Genomic DNA, 20,452 nt, shown 5'->3' with positions numbered 1-20,452 from the left:
AAGATGCAGACGTAGAGAATGGACTTGAGGACATGCACGGGGAGGGGGAAGGCTAAGCTGGGACGAAGTGAGAGAGTGGCATGGACATATATACACTACCAAATGTAAAATAGATAGCTAGTGGGAAGCAGCCGCATAGCACAGGGAGATCAGCTCGGTGCTTTGTGTTCACCTAGAGGGGTGGGGTAGGGAGGGTGGGAGGGAGACGCAAGAGGGAGGGGATATGGGGATATATGTATGCGCATAGCTGATTCACTTTGTTATACAGCAGAAACTAACACAACAATGTAAAGCAATTATACTCCAATAAAGATGTAGAAAAAAAAATGTATCCATCACGTCCCTGGATTTTAAAACACACACAGCCAGGGGAGACACACAAGGGAGAAGTCTCAGCAACAACCTCCGGCAGGTGGCAGAGATGGGGTGGGGACACAGGCCATGTAGGGCTCTCCCAGGGGCCCCAGAAAGGGACAGAGCCTCTTGACTCCCTCTGGTCGACCCTCACATCGGGCTCCGTCAACAGCCTGGTCATTAGGCGGGTCAGCCCACTGGCTGTGGGTCAGCCCACTGGCTGTGGATGCTGCCCACAGGGTAAGGGGCATGGCCTGGGGGAGGGGCTTCCCTGGGGAGAGGCAAGTACTAGGGGAGGAGCATTGCCTGGGAAGGGGCGGGTCTAAGGGGAGGGGCGTGCCCACAGTGGGAAGGGCTCACCAACAGTGGCCGCCTCTTTCTCACCTGGCCCGCACAGTGCCGGTCTCACAAGTGTCCAGGTCCTGGATATATCGGGGCGGGTCAATAAGGAGCTCAAACTTCGGCAACACTGAAGGGAGAGAGCAGAGAGGAGGGCGGCAGGGTGGCTTCCACCTCTGGGGTGGCCCCAGAAGGGTACTGGAGATGTGGGAGGGAGGAACACAAAAGCAACTCTGGGGTTTTCTATGCTGCTGACACCATAGGAATCCACACCACCCGTTGCTGAGCACGGGCAGCTCTCTGGGGATTTTGCCGTCCGCATCTGTTTCCTATCTTTGGGGGACCAGCACTTCGTTTTTCTCAGGGGGCCATGTATCATCAGTTTTAGGCCACCTGAATTGAGTGCAGCCAATTCCAGCCCATCCCAGGGGTGCACAAGTAGCCAGGCTTCTGGACCCATCAGGGGCATCCTGAGGGTGCTTGCAGCTGGAAAGGGTCACTCTTTGCTGCCCCGGGCACATCCAGCCATCTCGTCCCCCTGCACAGCCCACGGAGAGATGGACACCGAGGAGCAGAATGGAGGAAACGTGAAGACTCTGGTCCTGAGAGCTTGTTACACGAGCCTATAACCCTTTCCTTTTGCTTACTGAGTCTGCCCCAGGCTTCTGTGGCTTGCAACCCATAACCCTGACCGCTAAGGATTTTCCTTCCAAGACCTGCCTCGTGAAAGGAAGAGAAATCCTTGACCCCATAAGGGAGAATTTTAGCACAGAAGCAGAGTATGTGGCTCTGGCCCAGGTTCATTCCCCAGCTCTTATTACTTGAGCAGTTTCCTTAACAGCTCTCTCAGCCTCAGTTTCCCCATCTGTAAAATGGAGATACCTCATAGGTTCAGGACAAGGATGAAAGAACAAAAGGAAGTGACAACCTTAAAGAGGAAGGACATTCGGACACATGCTGCAACATGGATGAACCCTGAGGACATTATGCTCCGTGAAATAAGCTACTCACAAAAAGACAAATACCTTATGATGCTACTCATATGAAGTCATATATTTTACAATTTTTTTTAAAGGACATGACAAAGGCCCAGCCTTCCATATCGTGCCTGGCCCTACTGAGCCCTCAGTGAATGAAGCTCCTGCCATCTTCCCCCTTGTCATGTGTGTTGTCACTAGGGCTGTGGTTTCTCCCAGATCTGAAATCCTAGGGTCCTAAGATTCTCCGACTTACCATACTTCTGAACTTCAAAGGACTTGTTGTACACGTGGCCTTGCATTTCGACAAAAATGAACCATTCTCCCAGTACCGGCTGGTCAGACAAGGGGAAGGTCATGTTGGTGATGCCTGTGTGGAGAGAGACGCCCCCCCTCATCCTGGGGCAAGTGAGTGTGCAGAGGGCCTGGCATCTGGTGGTGAGGTCAGGGCAGGGGCGCCCCGGGGACCCTGCGCCTCCCCCTGGCCGAACAGTCCCTCGGGGAAGCCAGAAGCTACCCGAGGCTGGCGGGGATTTGTGCAGAACAAGCACCTCTGCAGTCTGAAGGGGAAGCAGCGAGAAACTGCACCTTGGGTTCCTGGGGGACCCCTGAGGCCAAGGCCAGGTGCAGGCAGTGAGCTGGATGAGCCAGAGAGACAGGCCATCCAGCTCACCCACTCTGCTCCCCACCCGAGTCGTTCCCTTGGGGACAGAGAATCACACAAGCGCTGTCCTTACTTGGCAGCCCTCTCTAGGCATCTCAGAATCAGGAAGAGGGAAATGGACATGGAGAGGGGTCAAGGCCAGGTCAGGAGACCTGGAGGCCTGCATGACACTGCACAAACCACCACAGCCCACACGTCGGCTAGAGACCCCATTCTCTGTGTCTGGTTCACAGAGGCATGCGGGGGCCGGGAGCCCCAGAGCAGGACTCAAGGGTCTGTCATGTCTGTGCATTTCCCAGGTCGAGGGTGCACAGCTGTCCTCAGTCTCCCCAAACCCCACCTACAGCTCCCCTCTCCCAGGATTCCACTTCCCTTAGGGCCAAAGCACAAAGGGAGATGTCAATTACATGGCCCTTATCATCATAGAGAAAGAAAAAAATGCCAGCTCCTCAGCCAAAGCAAAGCCTTCTGACTCCTAGCTGGAAAAGAACTGTCTCGTGTTGGGTTGGGGATGAGGACGAGGAAGATCTGCAGCAGCAGGAAGGTGGGGGGTGCCGACAAACAAGGCCCTGATATTCCAGAAAGATCTCAAGTTATAGGAGGCTCCCCAGCTGGGATCCCAGGCACAGAGAAATGTGGGCAGAGGGTCCAAACGCTGCAGGGAAGGAGCGGCAGGTGCCCAGACAGAGCACATTCTATTTTCCTGGAAGGTTTATCACATCTGCCACCCAAAGGTGCAGCCCCCAAGCCACAGAAGGAATTAGGAGAGAGGATGAGAAGAGAGACTTACCGCAGCATAAGGGCTGCAAGTGTCTCCACTCCATCATCCGTGAGCCCCGGGGGTCCTGCAGGGGGACGGATGCACAGTAAACTCAAGGCAGCCTGTGTGTGCCCGGCGTGCATGCGGACCTTCCAAGCCTGCTCTCTAGGGCAGGCAAGATTAGCTATTTACATGAAGCAAACAGAAGCTCGGGGCATAGAAGGGACTTGTCTGAGGACAAGGTGGTGGAAAGGGCCAGCCTGCCTCCTCATTTAGGGAGCTGCATGCAAATCTACAAAGAGATGGACAGACACAAGCTCGGTTTATCCCAGGGTGGACCCAGGGATCGGGATGGACCGGGTCCCAGTCTTTGGGGTGCCGGGGCAGGCAGGGATCAACCCAGAGGGTGGGTGTTAGGCAAAGACAGACCAGGTCTTGCAGAGAGCGGCTAACTGTCTCTGAGCCAGCTGCGGAGGGGCAGGCCACTCACCAGGACATAAGCTTCCAGCTGCAACAGAGACAGACAGAGGCAGTGAGCAAACCCTCCCATAAGACCCGAGTCCTCCGTGCATGCTGAGTGTTCATCCCTCGGGACAGGCACAGGTTCTGTAATGGGTTGAATGGTGTCCCCCTCCTCCCAAAATTCACATGTTGATGTCCTCACGCTCAGTGTCTCAGAATGTGACTGTATTTGGAGACAGGTCTTTATAGTGGTGATTAGTTAAAATAAGGTCCCTAGCATAGGTCCCAGTCCAATAGGACTGGTGTCATAAGAAGGGGAAATTTGGACACAGATGCACATAGAGGGAAGACGATATGAAGACACAGAGAGAAGATGGCCAGCTACAAGCCAAGGAGGGAGGCCTGGAACAAATCCCTTCTTCAGGGTCCCTGGAAGGAACCAATTCTGCCCCCACCTTGATCTTAGACTTCTGGCCTCCAGAACTGGGAAAGAATACATTTCTGCCCTTTAAGTCACTGAGCAAACTCATTGCCAGTGGCCACTGGCAATGAGGGTGGCCGAGCCCCATCCGGAACCTCTGTGTTCCTCGCTCCCCATCACAGCCCTGCCCTTCTCTCCAGACTCCCCCACGCCCCAACCAGGGACAGCTCCTCCAGGCAGCCCTCCTATGTTGCAGCTGGGTTGTTCTTTCAAGGGATCATGCCAGGTTCCTTGAAGGTCTGGAATGCACGCTTTCATCCCTGAACCCCCAGCACCTGCCTGGAGCCTGGCTTCTAGCTCCATCAGTGTCAAACTGAACAGTCAACACTGACTCCAGTGAAGGTCAACTGCTTGCACAACTGTGCCGCCTGAACCCAGCAACATGCCCAGCCTGGTACCCATGCATAGCTGACCCTGTGCACGCAGACCCGTCCCCATCAGCTCAGGGCTGTCCAGGGGTGTCCGTGTCGAGCCCAGAGGCACCTGGAAGCTTTACACTTTGAATTCAATGATTTGAATTCATTGTCCTGTGATTTGTCCTTCTTGGACTTCCACCAACCTCCAGAGGAAGATAGGCAGCTGTACACATACATCCAGTCCCCTTCCTTCTATCGTTTGTGGGAAGCCGTTTCTGGCAAAAACTGGACATTGGGCAGGAGCTGATGTCACATGACTGAGGCTAATCCCCCCTCTCCAGGGAAGGCTGTGGGCAGATGACCCCCTCCAACAACTGGGCACAGGGACCCAGCACCATCCGCTCAGAAACATACACGTTTGGGACCTTCAACACCTCCCTGGCCGTGGACCTCAGTATCCCACTCCTGGGGTCCAGCTGAGCCTAAGGAAGGACACCTCAGTGGAAAAGAAGGTTTGAGCATAAAAACAATCATGGCAGCATTTCTGACAATGACCAAAACCTGGAAACAAGCAAATGTCCACCAGGAGGGGGCAGTTGGGTATGAAGCCTTCCTTTGGCAGAAGGACCTCAGGCACTGAGGTGAGTTTGCAAGGCTGTGTCAAAAACGTGGGTAAGTGCATTCAAAGATCCAATGAAAAAAGTAATGTGGAAACTCGGGCTGGTGAAAGTTAAGAAAAAGCTGCGTGTACCCAGTGGAACTGTGCTTCTAGGCTGGGGCCCACTGGGGAACTTTGCAGGATTATTTTCCAGAATGAGCCCCCTGGGGTGGGGTCTGGGTCTGCTCTGCTCAATCATGTGCCCCAAGTGTTAGAACGGCGCCTGGCACGCAGTAAGCACCGTACACGTGACCCCTCAGGGACCCCCTCAACTGAAGTCACCCCAGACTGCGTTCCCATCTTTGCTCTGGATATGTACAGTTTACTTAAATCTCTTCCTTTACAATCTCTTTCCTTCTGAACACGCCTCTTTGCAGCAGAATGCCAACTAATAAATACAGAAGAAGCAACAGAGTTGGAAAAATCACCACTTTGCAAGCATCATAGCAAGTTTTGATTCGTGTAATTCTGAACTCATCTGTGGAGGCTAGAACTAGCGGGTGATCATGGTGACTGGTAACAGGGTGTCCACACAGCCTCAAGTGTCCCCCACAGATTACTTACTGATTACAAAGGGGAAACAGTGACTTTTGCGGGGAGAAACCAGGCAGACCCTATCTGAACTACCGTCAGGTACCTCGGGATACGACACACTGTGGAGGACCAGCACGGCTCCTGTGGATCCTCCCCCATGACGCACAACTTGAACCTGATTGCAGAGAACAAGCCAGCAGACCAGCCCGCTGGGGAACACCATTCAAAGCAACTACCTGGAGTCTCCAAAATGTCAATGCCGTGAAACACAGGGAAAGGCTGAGGAGCTGATTCAGAGTAAAGGATGCGAGAGACATGACGATTAAATTCGACACGTCGTCAGAGACTAGGTCCTGGACCAGCAAAGAAACATGCTATAAAGGACATTATTGGAACCATATGGATTCTGTATTAGATAATATTATTGTATCGATGTCAAAATTCCTAAATGTAATGATTGTACTTTAGTTGTATGAAAGAATGCTCTTGTTCTTAAAGGATACAGGAAGTGTTCGGGGACAAAGAGATGTGATATCTGCAAATTATTCTCAAATGATTTATCATTAAAATAATTTTAAAACTATATATGTACTTATACATATATACATACAATGCATGTATATGTACATATATGTATATATACACACTGAGAGAGAAAGCACATAAATATAATAAAATGTTTTGTAATGGGTGAATCTAGATATGTGGTTCTCAAAGTGGTTTCCCCAGAGCAGCAGCAGAAACCAGGAACTTATTAGAAATACAGATCCTTGGGGCCCATCCAGGAAGCTCCTGAATCAAAAATTCTGGGGAGGGCCCAATCACTTGTATGTGAACAAGCTCTCCAGGTGGTTCTGCTGCACACTGCAGTTTGAGAACCTCTGTTCCTGATCAGAGCTTGGCCAACTATGACCCTTGGGCTAAATCCGGCCCTCTGCCTGTTTGTGTAAATAAAGCTTTATTGGCACCCAGGCACACCCATTCATTCACGTGTTGTCTGTAGCTGAGTCCATTCAAGTTGTGACAGAATCCCTCTGAATGGCAGACCTGAACATACTTACTACCTGGCCCTTTACAGGAAGTCTGCTCACCCCTGGGCTCCATGAAGGACCTATGGGAAGTTCTCTGTGACTTTCTTCCAACTTTTCTGTACATTTGAAGTTATTTCCAAATAAAAATTAAGAGAAAATCAATGCCTTTTTCATGTGAGTATATTTATTTTGAAGGAGAAACGGTGGGTTTTAAGTGGCAATTATATTTTCTTTCTAATAAACGTTAAATAAATGCAGGGCTATTAAGATTTTAAATGATGGGCCACGGCCCCGACCCCACACAGAGGGGTACTGCCCACTGCGGGGACCACTGGTGCCCCTTGCGGAAGAAGCATGCCCACAAGCGCTCTTGTCACATAGAACTTCCCCTGGGTCCCCCAAGGGACGTGGAGCCCTGGGAAGAAACCGAGAATGGAGGTAGAAATTGGAAGAGGCAGGGGGAAAGGCCAGCTGTGGATGGTGGCCCTGGCCAGGCCGAACCCAGGTGGGTATGTTCTGGGCCCACGGTTTTAGAAGCCAATCTCACCTTCTCGCTGACGGGCCTCAGGTCTGGAGTGACAGTGAAGACGCTGACGAGCACTGGAAGAAAGGAGATAGGCGTGTGGCAGCTCCAGGCCATGGCTGGCCCTCCCCCCAGCGCGCACCGGCCACCCACCTCGGTGCTGGGGCCTGTACACCGGCTTGTCGGTCTGGATGAACACGGAGGCTCCCCGGCTGTCCACAGTCACTGAAGTCTGGTTGTGGAAGAAAGGGCCCTCCTCTGCCCACCAACCACGGCCCCACACCTTCAGGAGGGCCTGGCCCCAGAGGCCCGTGGGCACCTGCAGGCAGAGCACAGAGCTTTGGGCAGGGGGTGTCACCCTGCAAGGTACCCAGGTATTGGGAAAGCAGCATGGAGGTCTAGGGCAGGGGAGCACACCCGGGGGCAACTGTGCACCCAGGGGACACTCAGCAGCTTCTGGAGATGTTTTGGGTGTCACAGCTTCGGGGAGCAGGCGCTACTGGGCATCTGGTGGGTGGAGGCCAGGGATGCTGTTCAAGACCCTGTGATGCACAGGATGGCTGTGAGCAGCGCTGCGAAGGAGAAACACTGGTCTAGCTTGACAAGACAGAGCCTTCTCCTCTCCTGACACTGCAAGCTTGCAAAAATATTCTCATCCCTGTAGCTACAAGAATTATCTCCCATCTTACCCAAATGCAGTCATAGCTGGTAAGCTGGGAGGTATGGAGACCCTAGCCCCTTCATATACATATACACATATGAATACATGTATGCATATGTATGTATGTTTTCATACTTCATTTATGTATATAATGTATGTGCCTCTGTGCTTTGTCTCCCTGTAAACACCGCACACACATTATACAATCCCATTTATATGAAATGTCCACAATAGGCAAATCCATAGAGACAGAAAGCAGATTAGTGGATACCAGGAGCTGGAAGGAGATGGGGAATGGGGAGTGACAGCTAATGGGGATGGGGCTTCCTTCTGGGGTAATGAAAATGTTCTGGAACTAGGCAGGGGTGGTGGTTGCACAACAGTGTGAATGTTCTAAATGCCACTTAACTGTCCACTTTAAAATGGTGAAAGTGGTAAAAAAAAAGTTGGGTTTTTTTTGGCCACCTAGATGGATAAAACAAACAAAAAAAAATACTCACTGCAGTCTTAAGGATTCACCCTGGAGTTCAAATTCTTCTAGGGCAAAATTTCCAACATTTAGGGAATGGAAACTACCCTATATAATTCCCTCTTTTTTTTTTTTTTTAAGTCATGAGCAGAACACCCGTGCATGTGAGTCATAACCTACAGAAACTCCTTTTGCGACTAAAGCAAACAAAAGTCACGACTCTGGATGTGACCATGTGTCATGAATGCGATGCTCGCGGCCATCCCTGGGTGCCTGGCGGGTGGACGTTACGTGGTCATCAGTTCACACTGGGAGCTACAGCACCACCTGTTCCTAAGACCATCCAAATGCGGGGGTGTTCTTCTCCCAGTTGTTTGTCAGCATCCACCTGTGTGGTTGCTCAAGGGGTGAAAAAGTCCTCGTCACCATCACAGCAAGCAACCATGCTAAGTATCCTGGTGAATTATCTGACCGGTCCTCACACCAGTGTGCCCATTTTATGGATGAGGTCGGAGCATGCCAGGACCTTCTCCATCCTTCCAGCACCTGGCTCTGGCTGCCTCTCTTGTCTGCTCTGAACAGCAGCAGAGGGACCCTGCCTGTCTGCCTGCCTGCCCACCTGCTACCCTCAGGGTGGGGCGTCTCAGGACTCTGGGGTCCCTCCTAACTGCAGTTAACCTTGAGAACCTTTAGGACGAACCTGAGGATAATCCCCTTACTTGGACCCCCAAATCCTTACCTGCCTTTGTTTCTGGAAACCACTCAGCATCAGCCAAAGACCTCCATGCAAGGAGGAAAAAACCCCAGGCCACCCAGGGGAGCAGGCATGGACAGGTAAGAAGGAGCTGGCGGGCGAGGTGGGCGGGGGGAGCGGAATGGGCTGTGTGCCAGCGGGGGGTCGTGGGTGCTGGGACCAAGAAGCTGTCCCTGAGAACAGAAAGGATCAGATGTGACCTTTGGGGACATGAAGTGACCCACCCCGGGTCTTGAAAGCTGCAGAGCTGCCGTTCCCAATCAAGTCTCAGCTCAAAGTGGCGCTCCTACCTGGTCCTGCACCTGCCAGCCCTCAGAGGTCTTGCCGGAAGGTTCTGGAATGAGCTGATCCCCATCCCCACCCCTGACCTCAGTGATCCACATTTGCTCCTCTAGCATCAGTGACAGCCAAGGACTCGGGGGCCGAGATCCAAGCAAGGGAGACGGCCAGGCAAAGTTGGCGTAGCTGGCAGCTGAGTACAAAGGTGGGGGGCTTGGGGCCCAGCTAAAGAAAGAGGGCGGCTGTCCTCTGGGGAAGGCTGTGTGGAGGGGCCAGTCCTACGGCAGGCCGATCCACCACCCTGATGAACGCCCAGCTCCAGACAGGGGAGGCCCCTGGGGCTCTGGGTGTGGGTCCCAGATTACCGGACTCCGTAGGCATCCACCAAACATACCCGAGAGAGAAGCCACCAGACTCACTAGACCCTGAGTTTCCGACACATTGTTGTGCAGATGGGTGATGGAACTATAAAGGCATGGCACACGATAGACACCCATGGTTGGTGGCGACAGGTATCACGATTCCTCTCCTAAATGGAAACCATCCAAAGCAGAGGGATTCAGGTAAAGGCTGATTCCACAGATTGGAAATCTCCCTCCCAGTCCTCACGGGAGCTCCTGGCTGGCTCCACTCCAGGCCACTGGCTGCCTCTTTTTGCCTCCTTCCTGCCCCAGGGCTTTTGCACCCTCGGTTCCCTCTGCCTGGAATGCCCTACCCCCAAATTCCTGCATGTCGGTTCCTCCTGGTTTCAGCTCAGAGGGGCCTTGCTGCCATATAAAATGTGACTCTACCCCCCACTCCTCAGCATTCTCTTTCTCTGACACATTTTAAAATAAAATGTTAGAATTTGATTAACATTTAGTGTCCTAAAATAGGACACTTGCTACTCTCTGAGGTGATCATGTTTATGTAATTGGGGGTTTACTGTCTGACCCACCCCTTTGCCCAGCACCAATGAGGCTGGTGGCTGAGAGCAGGGAATGTGGCCAACTTCCTGCTTGAAACTGAATAGATGCTTAAGACATTTGTTACACAGATGCACGGGTTAAGTCTGAAAAATCGGAATAAAACAAACATCACGAGGCTTTAGGTATGCTTTCTTGAAAGTTCCATCAAGGGCCTCTTACTGGCATCCTCGCTGCTGCACAGATGAGAAGGATGAGACACAGACTGGGCAGAGCCTGCCCGTGGCAGTCAGTGGCAACACTAGGTCCCCACAACACGGGTTTCCAAAACCTGTACCCGGAAGCACTCAGGTCCCCAAGGCAGACACAGCTGGGGTGTGGGTGGGGTAGTGGGCAGGGGGGTCCTACACCCACAAGAGCAGCTTCTCTCTTGTCTGAGGCCCACACCATGGTTCCACAGAGAAGAGTTTCTCAACTCAGCCTCGGCACTACTGACGTTTAGGGCTGAATCATCCTCTGCAGGGATGGGGACGGGGGGCGTCCCCGTCACTGTAGGGTGTTGAGCAGCATCCCTGGCCTCCACCCACTAGATGGCAGTAGCACCCTCACCCCCAGCTACCATAACCAGAAATATCTCCAGACACTGCCATTGTCCCCCGGGGGGGGGGGGGGGGGCGGGAGAGGAGCATCCTTCCCCACCCCCCAAGTTGAGAAAGGCTCATCCAGAGTTCTTCTAAATGCTAAGGATCCCAAGACCCTTTTGAAAGTCTCCAGTCTAGGGATCTCTGACCCTTCTCCCAAAGTTATATGGCCCTTTACTGGTTTCTTATACAAATCCACAGCATCTAGCCTGTGAAGAGTGCCTTCTTATGTGTGGTGGCCGGGGACAGAGCATAATCTTAACCCCGCTGGGGCAGCTCTGCTTGCTTTCTTTCTTTTTCTTTTTGGTAAGTAATATGCTTTATTAAAAGTACTTCTCTAAATAAAATATACGAGGCTTTCTTTTTTCCTAAGTAGTTCATCTGTCAGTGGATAGGGCAGCCCTGCATTCTGATTCACAAGAAAGCAGATCTGCTCACAGGAAGCGGGCAGGGGTGGCTCTAGCCTATTTATCCAGGGTTTTCCAAAGGTTGACATCTGGGGCTGGCTCATTCTCAGTGGAGGGGCCGTCCTGTGTATTACAGGATTTGAGCAGCATCCTTGGTCTCTACCCACTAGAAGCCAGTAGCAACCTCCAGCCCTGCCCCTCAAGCTGTGACAACCAGAACTGTCTCCAGACCCTGCAAACCTCACCCACGGGAGAGAACTCTAGAGAGGAAATTCTAACATTGACAAGAGGGCAGGAAGACCACTGCCCCACAGCAATTAGACACTAATGATGCATCCCATCCCATGGAAGAAGAACCGCCTCGGACTTCGTTCTAATTACTGGGAGAGAGCACATTACAATTTGGAATGATTCTCTACTTAGTCCATCCTTTCAGGGACTCCTTTGAGCATCTGGTAAGCGTTAAGGACTAGCTAACCCAGAAAAAGCCGACAATTTCAGGGCTTATGACTGCCTTGAAATCCAAGGACTCCAGTTAAAACACCCATGTCAGAGAATGACCTACCTGTAGTTTGGTATGTAAAATAATTTTAAAATAATAATATTCAATGCCAACAAGGCTGCGGGAAATTTGGTCTCTAATGTATAGCTGGTGGTGCTATGCACGTGCACTGCTGTGTCTTCCAAGACACAACAGGACCCAGCAAGAGCCTTGGATCCTAATTTGGTAGTTCTTCTTTCAGGGTGTTCAGTCTAAGGCAGGCATCCAGAACGTTAACAGCTTTACGCACAAAGATGCTCTCAACTTTTGGATTACATTATCAAAACCCTGAAAACAAGAAAAAAATCTAACCATGTACAAGCGATGTGTGTGTGAGGGGGAGGTGTTAGTAAATTAGTATATAAAAGAGATGCAGTGGGATGTTATTTACAATAGGATGCAATTATAGTGACTTGGAAACATGGACGTATGTTTATGCAATGTGTGAAGAGAAAATGGCATGACAGACCACAATATACCCTTTAACTGCAACTATGAAAGAAAATGTCTTTATATGGACAAGGATTTATGGGAAACATGAAAAAGTGAAAAGTATGAGGGATGGGATTATGGGTGAGTTTTCTCCTTTTGTAAACTGTTCTTTCCTTCATTATTCTTTTTTTTTTTTAACAACACCATTAATGATTTTTTTCACAACACATGCAACTTCTCTGGTTCCATTCTTTATTTCCAAGGTAGGGTTTCTGATTTTAAAAATTCATAGCTTACCTTGAGTTTGATCGTCCCTTTATCTAAAAAATGAAAATAAAATGAAAACAGTTAAATCAGGAGCTGTGTTTTCCTGCCTCCTTGAGCTGCAGCCTTACAGACAGGGGCTTTCTCAACCCACAGGGATTTTCTGCGGACAAACACACACCCTGGGTCATGCTGGTCTGGCCTAGGCTGGGATCGGCAGAAGTGAGAGGTTTCCTCCAAGCTGGAGAGTACTGAAGACTGGAGGGGATGGACAAAGCCGAGCTATTTAGGGAAAGGTTGGCCAGCCTGCATACTTTATTCACTTCACCCCTGGCCCCTGACCAAGGTAAGCTGTGAGGGGAGCAAAGAGAAAACTCCACGGGAGAGGAACAAGGAGAAAGGTGGAGAGAAAAAAGAGGAGCCTGAGGTCCCCAGTGGACCTCACTCCAATGGATCTAACTAGTCTTCCATCAACCTCTCTCTTCTACCCAAACTGAGCCATTTGTCGTCTGACACTTCTCCAGGCTCTTTGACCTCCGGGACTTAATTAGGCATCTACTGTTTTTGCCTCCCAGTGTCCATTTCCCCCATTTCCTGCTAGCAGAAGCCCGATTTTCTTGGAGAAGCCCACCTACCCAACTCCTAATTCTTAAGGTTTAGTGGGTTCTGCCCATCTTCCCTGGGGCTCTGTGCAGATCTACATAGGCCTTCCTCCTAGACACAGTGATTGGTTCAGGGTTGAGCACATGTCCTAAAATGGGCCAATCAGCATGGGCCATCCACCTGGTCACAGGACTTGGTTCAGAGTTGAGCACATGACCCACATGGGCCAATCAGCATAGGCCTTCCCTCTGGTCATGGGGATTGGTTCAGGATTGAGCACATGACCCAACATGAGCCAATCAGAGGGAATCCTGGGACTTTCCCCAAAGGTCCTGTAACTGCCATTCCCTCCCTGCTTTGGGGAGACATAGGCACATCCAGAAGTGGAGCTGGGAGACTGGACCAGTGATGCCAAGGGACTTTTCCAGCTATAAGAGCCCATAAACCCTCTGTTGCTGAAGCCAACCTGATTTGGGTTTCAGGACTGGCCAGTGGAGTCGGGACTGCCTGCACTTCTCCTGCCTACCCAAGTCTCCCTCTCCCAGGGGACAGAGGCTGCCTTGTTGGCCTTGGGAGACCTGACATCATCCCTCGGTGTCTCCTGTGGCCGCACCACACCCTGCATGATGAATGAGTTACCTGCCCTGCTGGACTACAGGCCCTAAGGCAGGGGCCTGCTCTCCACACTTTGTCCAAGAGGCCAACGCTGCTGTTATCTGCAGTTTACAAAGGAGAGCCAGGGAGAGGCTGGCTGAGGGCCTGAGCTCAGCTCAGTGGCAGGCTGGCTGTGAGCCCAGCTCCGGGTCTAACACCACAGGGGTGCTAGAAGCTCAACAAAGGATCTGAAAAGGTCACAAGATTCCCTCTGGGCCCCCTTCCCACCTCTAGCCAAAACTGGCACGAAAGGGTGCCCAAATCTATCCAGATCTGCACCCACTGAACCTGAGCTGCTGAGGAACAAGGCACTCTGATTTCCCAGACTGGGCAGGTGGCTTCCCCTGCTGGGCCTTACTCTCTCCATCTGTAAAGTGAGGAGAATGCAACCTGTCCTCCTACTCCTGCCAGGGTTCTGGGGGTGGAGTGGGAAGGAAGCAAAGCAATGCCGACACTGCCTGAGCCCTAAAGACCACTTTGCAAAGGGAGGGGAAGGCCTGGTCAGGCACCCCAGGGACCTACCCAGGATGGCTCCCTGGCTCTGCGCCACCGCCTCGCCCTGGGCCACCAGCTGAGCATGGACCATGACTTCCCTTGGGGAGTTAAAGATGGTCACACTGATGACTTCCTCCACTCCTGAGCGGAAGACGGAGGGTGCAGCGATCAAATAGCCCCTGCAGAAGAGGAGAACCGCAGTGAAGGCCAAAGGTTCTGACCCATCCCTAGCCTCACTGTCACCTGGCTAAATCAGGGTGCACCCTAGGTGGACTCCCACCTATGCCTGACCACACTCCGATGGCACTGTCACTTTATGTGTCCGTGTCCCCTACCAACCTGTGAGCTCCTTGAGGCTTGTTCACCTTTGAAGTCCCCCCCCGAATAAGTAAGAATCTGGCTTCTCTGGATCTACCCGGAACCACACCCCCTTCGATCTCTGCATTATAGCCTCTGGACTTTTTTCGCAGCTCCTTCTGCCACAGGACCTTTGCACATGCCACACCCACAAACTAAAATACTCTCCCCTGTAGACTGAGTAACTGGTAGGATCCCACTTCATCCTCAAAGCCACCCGTGAGACGTGCTAACATCTCCCATTTACAGAGTCAGAAATTAAGCCCCAGAGAAGCCAATTCATGTGCCCGAGTCAGTGAGAGATTAGGCTACAAACCCAGGCAGCCAGACTCTGGAACCCAGTGGAAAGAAGCAAGGAACTGCCTGCAGCATTAATTTTAAGAATAAGACCCTGAAAACAAACTAAATGGCCTGAAACAGGAAAAGCACTGTGAACAATGGAGTCAAAACAGCTCTCTCTTTCTGAAAAGACTCAGCTTGACTGTGAAGACATTTCTGGAAGAGAGGCGTTATTATCCTGTTTTCCAGATGGGAAGGCTGACCTTGCAGAAGGAGAAGAAACGTGCACCAGATCACACAGCCAGGCAGGGGAGGGCCCTGGGCTCCCCTTATGGCACCGGAGCTGGAGGCCTAGGTCCTCCCCACCTGAGCTCCTGCTTCCCCGTTATTTTGCAGCCTTAGGTAGAAAATCACAAAGGCTCATCCATAACCGCGGGACCCACTCACAGTGCAATGGCAAGCGCCAGGAGCCTGGCAGCAAAGGCAGCACGATTCCAACGGTGCAGAACTACAGGCACCAGGAGGAAATAGGAGAAAGGGAAAACACTGGGCAAACACTGAGATCAGGAGAGATGTTTTTATTTCTCAACATCCTCTTTGGGACAACCCCAGGTCCACACACAAAGAGATGAATTTAGGCCCTTACCACACACCATACACGAAGAGGACCTTCGAGACATGCCATGCACTATATGACTCCAGCACTGATAAGAGTGTGCAAAGACCCTAGTTTCGTAGGTGCACTGCCCAGCAGTGGCTGGACTCAGTAACAACCCTGGGGTCCGATGTTCTGTCTGACTCCAGCACCAACAAGCGCCTGCAAGGACAGGATTCCTCTGTGCAGTGTCAGGCCTTCGCCATGCACAGAGCATACATTGATCCTGGGTATGTAACTGCACCAGCCGGAGCATGCAATGACCCTGGGTTTCATGGATGTTCTGTCCGGATCCAGCACTGACCACAATGTGTACTGACCCTGCGTCCTATATGTTTCTGTCCCACTCCAGCATCAAACACAGCATTCAATGACACTGGGACAGACATGTACTGCCTCAAGCATGGGAAGACCCTTGCTTCATGTGTGATGTGCACCATCCAGCTCCAGCACTGACCAGAGGGTGCAATGACCCTGGGGTCCCCTGTGCAGTGTCTGGCCTCAGCAGTGCACAGAGCACGCAATGATCCTGGGTACGTAACTGTACTGTCTGGAGCACACAATCACTCCACATACGTGATGTGTACTATCTTAACTCCAACACCGGCCTGCACGGGCAATGACCCTGGGTTCCTGTGTGTCCTGTCCCACTGCAGCACGGGAATACGGCCACCTTCAGGACAGAACCTTTCTGCCCAGCTCCCAGATGACCCCCAGGGCCTCCCACATAGCACCTGCTGCATGTGGAAGAGTACTGGGGGAAATACACAATCCACGTGTTCACTTTCCTTGGGCACTTCTAAAGCCCGTATCCAGATCTGAGTTAGGGTCTTCGCTCAAAGGCCCAGAGAACCTGATGGAACCAAATTAACTTTCCCTGCGACTGAGGAATTACAGCTGTTGGAGTGCTCGCCAGCCAATCACTGTCTACCTGATACACCCCTGCCATCTGGGCTGACACTAGCTTCCCATCCTTTGGTCCTGGAAGGTCCCATCCTGGGAAGGGTGGTATTTGGTAAAGTGTAGACAGTATGGGTCTCACAACAGTGTGCAAATCCATGGGGCTTTCTGGCATCAGGCATTCCTCACACTACAATCAGATGGATCATAGAAGTGGGTGTCCAGGGCTATTCCTAAAATGGGATCCTTCGGGCTGGTGAGCCATGGCTCTGGCTTAGAGGTCGGCTAATCTGGACCCCTGGGTTGGTCATTGTGTGTCTCCCAGCACAGGAGTTCCATTTGACTCAACAGTAGGTAAGATCCCAGGGCAACTTTAGTCAGAGGCAAATACTCCTGAGAACTGTTTAAAACTCTGCAACACAGGGACTCTGAACTTGGTCCTTATAAGGCGGGGTCTCTCATGGAGGGCAGGGTCATGCTTCGTGCTGGGGACTGTCCTGTGCATGGCAGGACGTGTAGCAGCATCTCTGGCTCCACCCAGTAGATTCCAGCCGCATGGCCTCCCCCTAGATGTGACAACCAAAAATGCCTCCGGACATTGCTGAATGACCCCAGGGAGACAAAAATCGCCCCTTGGCTGAAAACTGCTATTCTGAGGGATGTCAGCTCTGAAAGCATCAGGTCAAAAGTTTGCCGGGTTCCAATTTCACAAGGCCCAGGGGAGGTAAGTCCCATGGTTCCAATTGAAGTATGGTGTCTTACTTTTCAAACTGTGATCCAAAGGGGCAGCGCCGGAGGTGCCTCCGCCCACCTGGTCTCACTGTTGACCTGTTTTCTGGGAACTCCTATACAAGGGCTGCTTGAACAAGGCTCAGAAAGTCCGGTCTGCACTAAATGGCTGAGCTTGAGCAGCTGGAGGCAGGCCCCCACCCAGCCCACAACCCCGCAGGGCTCACCCAAACTTGGCAGGTCTGCGAATAGTCCCTGTGAAGCCAACTCATGGGAAATTCTCCTTAGCAGCTAGTTAATTCACCTCCTCACTGTGTCAACTCACCAGAAGCTCTGTAAGCAAACTTCAAGAAAAATGTGGAAGCAAAATAAACACTTCCTCCCCACCCCACGCCCTCCCAAGGAAAACGGAACGGCAGGTCTCTCCTTCCATTTCTCAGCCAAAACACGCACCTCTTACCTTCAAGCCACGGACAACTGGAAATCGCCACCCAAGAAGACAGCCCTGGTCACACCAAGGGAGCGAGGTGGGATGGGGGAGGGCCTCGCCGCCTTAGCTCTGAGGAGTCCCTGTACCTCCACGGGGCCACTTCTGAAGCCTCAGGCTGCCCTCTTCCCAGTCCGACTCTTGGGGGCTAAGGGGTCAAGATTCTACGTCCCGCCCAGCCCGGAGGCTGTGTGGCCTTGGACAGGTCGCTGCGTCTCTCTGAACCAGACCCCGCGACCCCCACCCCGAGAAGGCGGCCAGCCTCCTCCGTCGCCCGGGGCTACTCACGGGGCCTGGGGCTGCGCAGCGCGCACGCCGTCCCGCGGCGACAGCAGCAGCACCAGGAGCCGGAGCAGCGGCCGGAGCAGGGCGACCCACATTTTCCGGCTCCGCGGAGCTGCCGCGCCCGGGCAGGGGGCCGGGCCGGGGTCAGGCCAGGTCCGGGGTCCGAGCGCGGCCGTCCCCGCTGCGCCGCCGGGGGCCCTTTGTTCGCAGCCCCCGCGCAGTGCGCCCGGCGCCATGCGCCCAACTCCGCGCCCGGCTAGGCTGGGGCAGCGGGGGACCAGCCCCCTCCCCGGACCCGCCTTGTCCCCGGGCCCGCCCCCACCCGGACCCGCCCCGCTCACCCCCTCCCGGCCTCCCGCCCCGCCCCCTCTCCGGACCTCGTCCCGCCCCCTCCCCCCGCTCCCTTCCCGGGACTCATCCACCCCCCCCACACCGACTCTCCCCCAATCTCTCCTGGGACCCGCCCCGCCCCCTGCCCGGATGCATCCCCAGACCTGACCCATTCCCTGACCCTTCGTCGAACCCGACCCATCCCACTCTTCGCCCCCCCCCAACCCGGCCCCGCACCCTGGGACCCGCCCCCTCCCTGGACTGTCCCCTTCCGAGCTCCCTGCCTGGCCGCCTCCCCACCGCCCCGACCCCGCGGACCAGCCCGGCCCCGCCCCGCCCCACGCGGGGGCCGCTCGGTCTCCGCGCCGCCTTCACCGCGCATCTCGTCGGCACCCCGCACCTGCCCCAGCCTGGACCCGGCGACCTGTGCAGTGCACGCACAGGAGGAGCTGAGCCCTTTGGGGAAACGGAGGCTGGCCAAGGGATGAAACTTCCAGACCCGCAGCTTCCCCCAGGCGCCTGACTGCCGCTCCTCACTTCTTCCCTCTCCCCACCTCCTCCATCCGCAAATCCCCTAGGCCAGGCCCCTCCCTGTCTGGGCCTCACTTTCCCTTCTGGCAAACAGCAGGGGTGAGACGGCACCCCTCCCTCTCTGAGAGCAGGGTGCCCCCTCCTGCCCCTCCCCGTGTGCCCAACTCAGTGATGGCCTCACTGTTGTAGGTCCCTCTGGAAGGGGGCACCTCCTTTTTATGTCATGTCCAAGTCCTGTCCCTCCTCTAGTTACCCCCCAGCTGTCCCAGGTGGTCCCTCTAGTGAGGACCCCTGCAGCGACGAGGGCCTTACTTCTAAAACTCTAGAGCTGACCACATGGCCCTCCTGCCCGAAATCCTCCCAGCTCTCTATTTATCCAGACCAAGTCCAAACACCGGGCTGCCCCGAGGCTGCGCTGATGGCTCCCACCTCATCCTAGTTCCTAGGTGCCCTGTGCCACCCTGTGCCGATCCCCACTGCCAGCCTTTGCTCAAACCCTGCCCCTCTGCCCTCCTCCTTTGCCTGGCCAACTCCTGCTTCTTCCAGAAACCTCCCTTGCGCCCTCCCTGCCCTACGGGCATGGTGGGTCCTCCAGGCAGCCTCTCCCACCAGCCCTCTCCACGGGCTTTTGGCCAAGCCCTGGCCACCCAGTGAGCACCAAGCCCTGGGCAGGCAGTGGGGACTTCAGGACAGACAGGATCTGCTGTCCTAGATGACGGAGGGGGCTGCGCAGGGGCCGGAGTGGCCTGGGGAGCAGCCGCAGTGCCGAGAGACCAGGGGAGTTGCCAGCCTCCAGTCCCAGCCACACTGGCACCAAGCAGGGTGGTCTAGCGTGATCCCCATAATTCACGTCTGCTCAGCCCCTGCGCGCCTCCCCTTGCTCCTCCATAAACCAGGCTCCACTCTCCAGTCTCGCGAGGCCAGCCTCCTGCCCCTCTGTTTTCTCCCTCATCCGCTGAGCTCTGGCTGCACAGGCCTCCAGGGTTCCGTGGATGCCGACTCACTACCACCACCACCTCCTCCAGCCGAGGTGCCAGCTGGTCCCTCTGCCTGGGATGCTCTTCCTCCTGCATCCCAAGGCTGGCCCCCCTCTACCTTCAGGACTAGCTCTACCGTCCCTCCTTGCCTGACTACCTGTAAGATAAAGCCTCAGATTTCAGGTCCCCAAAAGCCTGAGCTCCCTGCTCTTGCCAGGTCTGCCCCCACTCAGCAGGAGAGGCTGAACCCCACCTGGCTAGTTCCCCTGTTGGTCAAACCAGCTGCACGCCACCGAGTCCTAAGCTAACAGATTTCACTTTCTTGGTTTTTTGTTTTTTGTTTTTGGCCAAGCCCTATGGCTTGCAAGATCTCAGTTCCCCGACCAGTCCTAACCACTGGCCCGCCAGGGAATTCCCTCACTTTCTTGTTATTCAAGTAAGCCCATCACGTCCTCCCGAGGGAAGCAGGGACACCCCACCCTCTTGTTACTACAAAGCCTGCCTCCCACAGCGTCTGGCTGTCCACCCCGCTCCTAAGTGCAACCCTCATGTGGTCCTGCATGGCCAGCTGTGTCTTCCCCCCACCCTGCCCGGGGTTGTGAATATATGTAACTAACAGACCACTCTCTACCTCACCTGTTCAGTGTTGGGTATTGTGTGTTTGGCTATCTTGTACTA

At 53.7% G+C, this 20,452-nt stretch overlaps 1 protein-coding gene across 1 annotated transcript in view; it reads right to left on the bottom strand.

The window, feature by feature from the left end:
• Positions 1–18,031, bottom strand: part of CPAMD8 (C3 and PZP like alpha-2-macroglobulin domain containing 8) — a 97,779-nt gene extending 79,748 nt beyond the window's left edge. Inside the window, exons 1-9 of the mRNA XM_007195519.3 lie at positions 17,940–18,031; positions 14,272–14,423; positions 12,526–12,548; positions 7,293–7,458; positions 7,164–7,216; positions 3,585–3,602; positions 3,125–3,179; positions 1,927–2,040; positions 739–823 (exon numbers count right to left, since the gene is read on the bottom strand). Of these exons, the coding sequence (XP_007195581.2) occupies positions 739–823; positions 1,927–2,040; positions 3,125–3,179; positions 3,585–3,602; positions 7,164–7,216; positions 7,293–7,458; positions 12,526–12,548; positions 14,272–14,423; positions 17,940–18,031 (758 nt within the window). The remainder of the gene's footprint in view (positions 1–738; positions 824–1,926; positions 2,041–3,124; positions 3,180–3,584; positions 3,603–7,163; positions 7,217–7,292; positions 7,459–12,525; positions 12,549–14,271; positions 14,424–17,939) is intronic.
• Positions 18,032–20,452: the final 2,421 nt, after the last annotated feature.

Source organism: Balaenoptera acutorostrata, chromosome 2, assembly GCF_949987535.1.
Source record: "Balaenoptera acutorostrata chromosome 2, mBalAcu1.1, whole genome shotgun sequence".
NCBI lineage: Eukaryota > Metazoa > Chordata > Mammalia > Artiodactyla > Balaenopteridae > Balaenoptera > Balaenoptera acutorostrata.
This window is presented reverse-complemented; position numbering and strand designations above follow the sequence as displayed.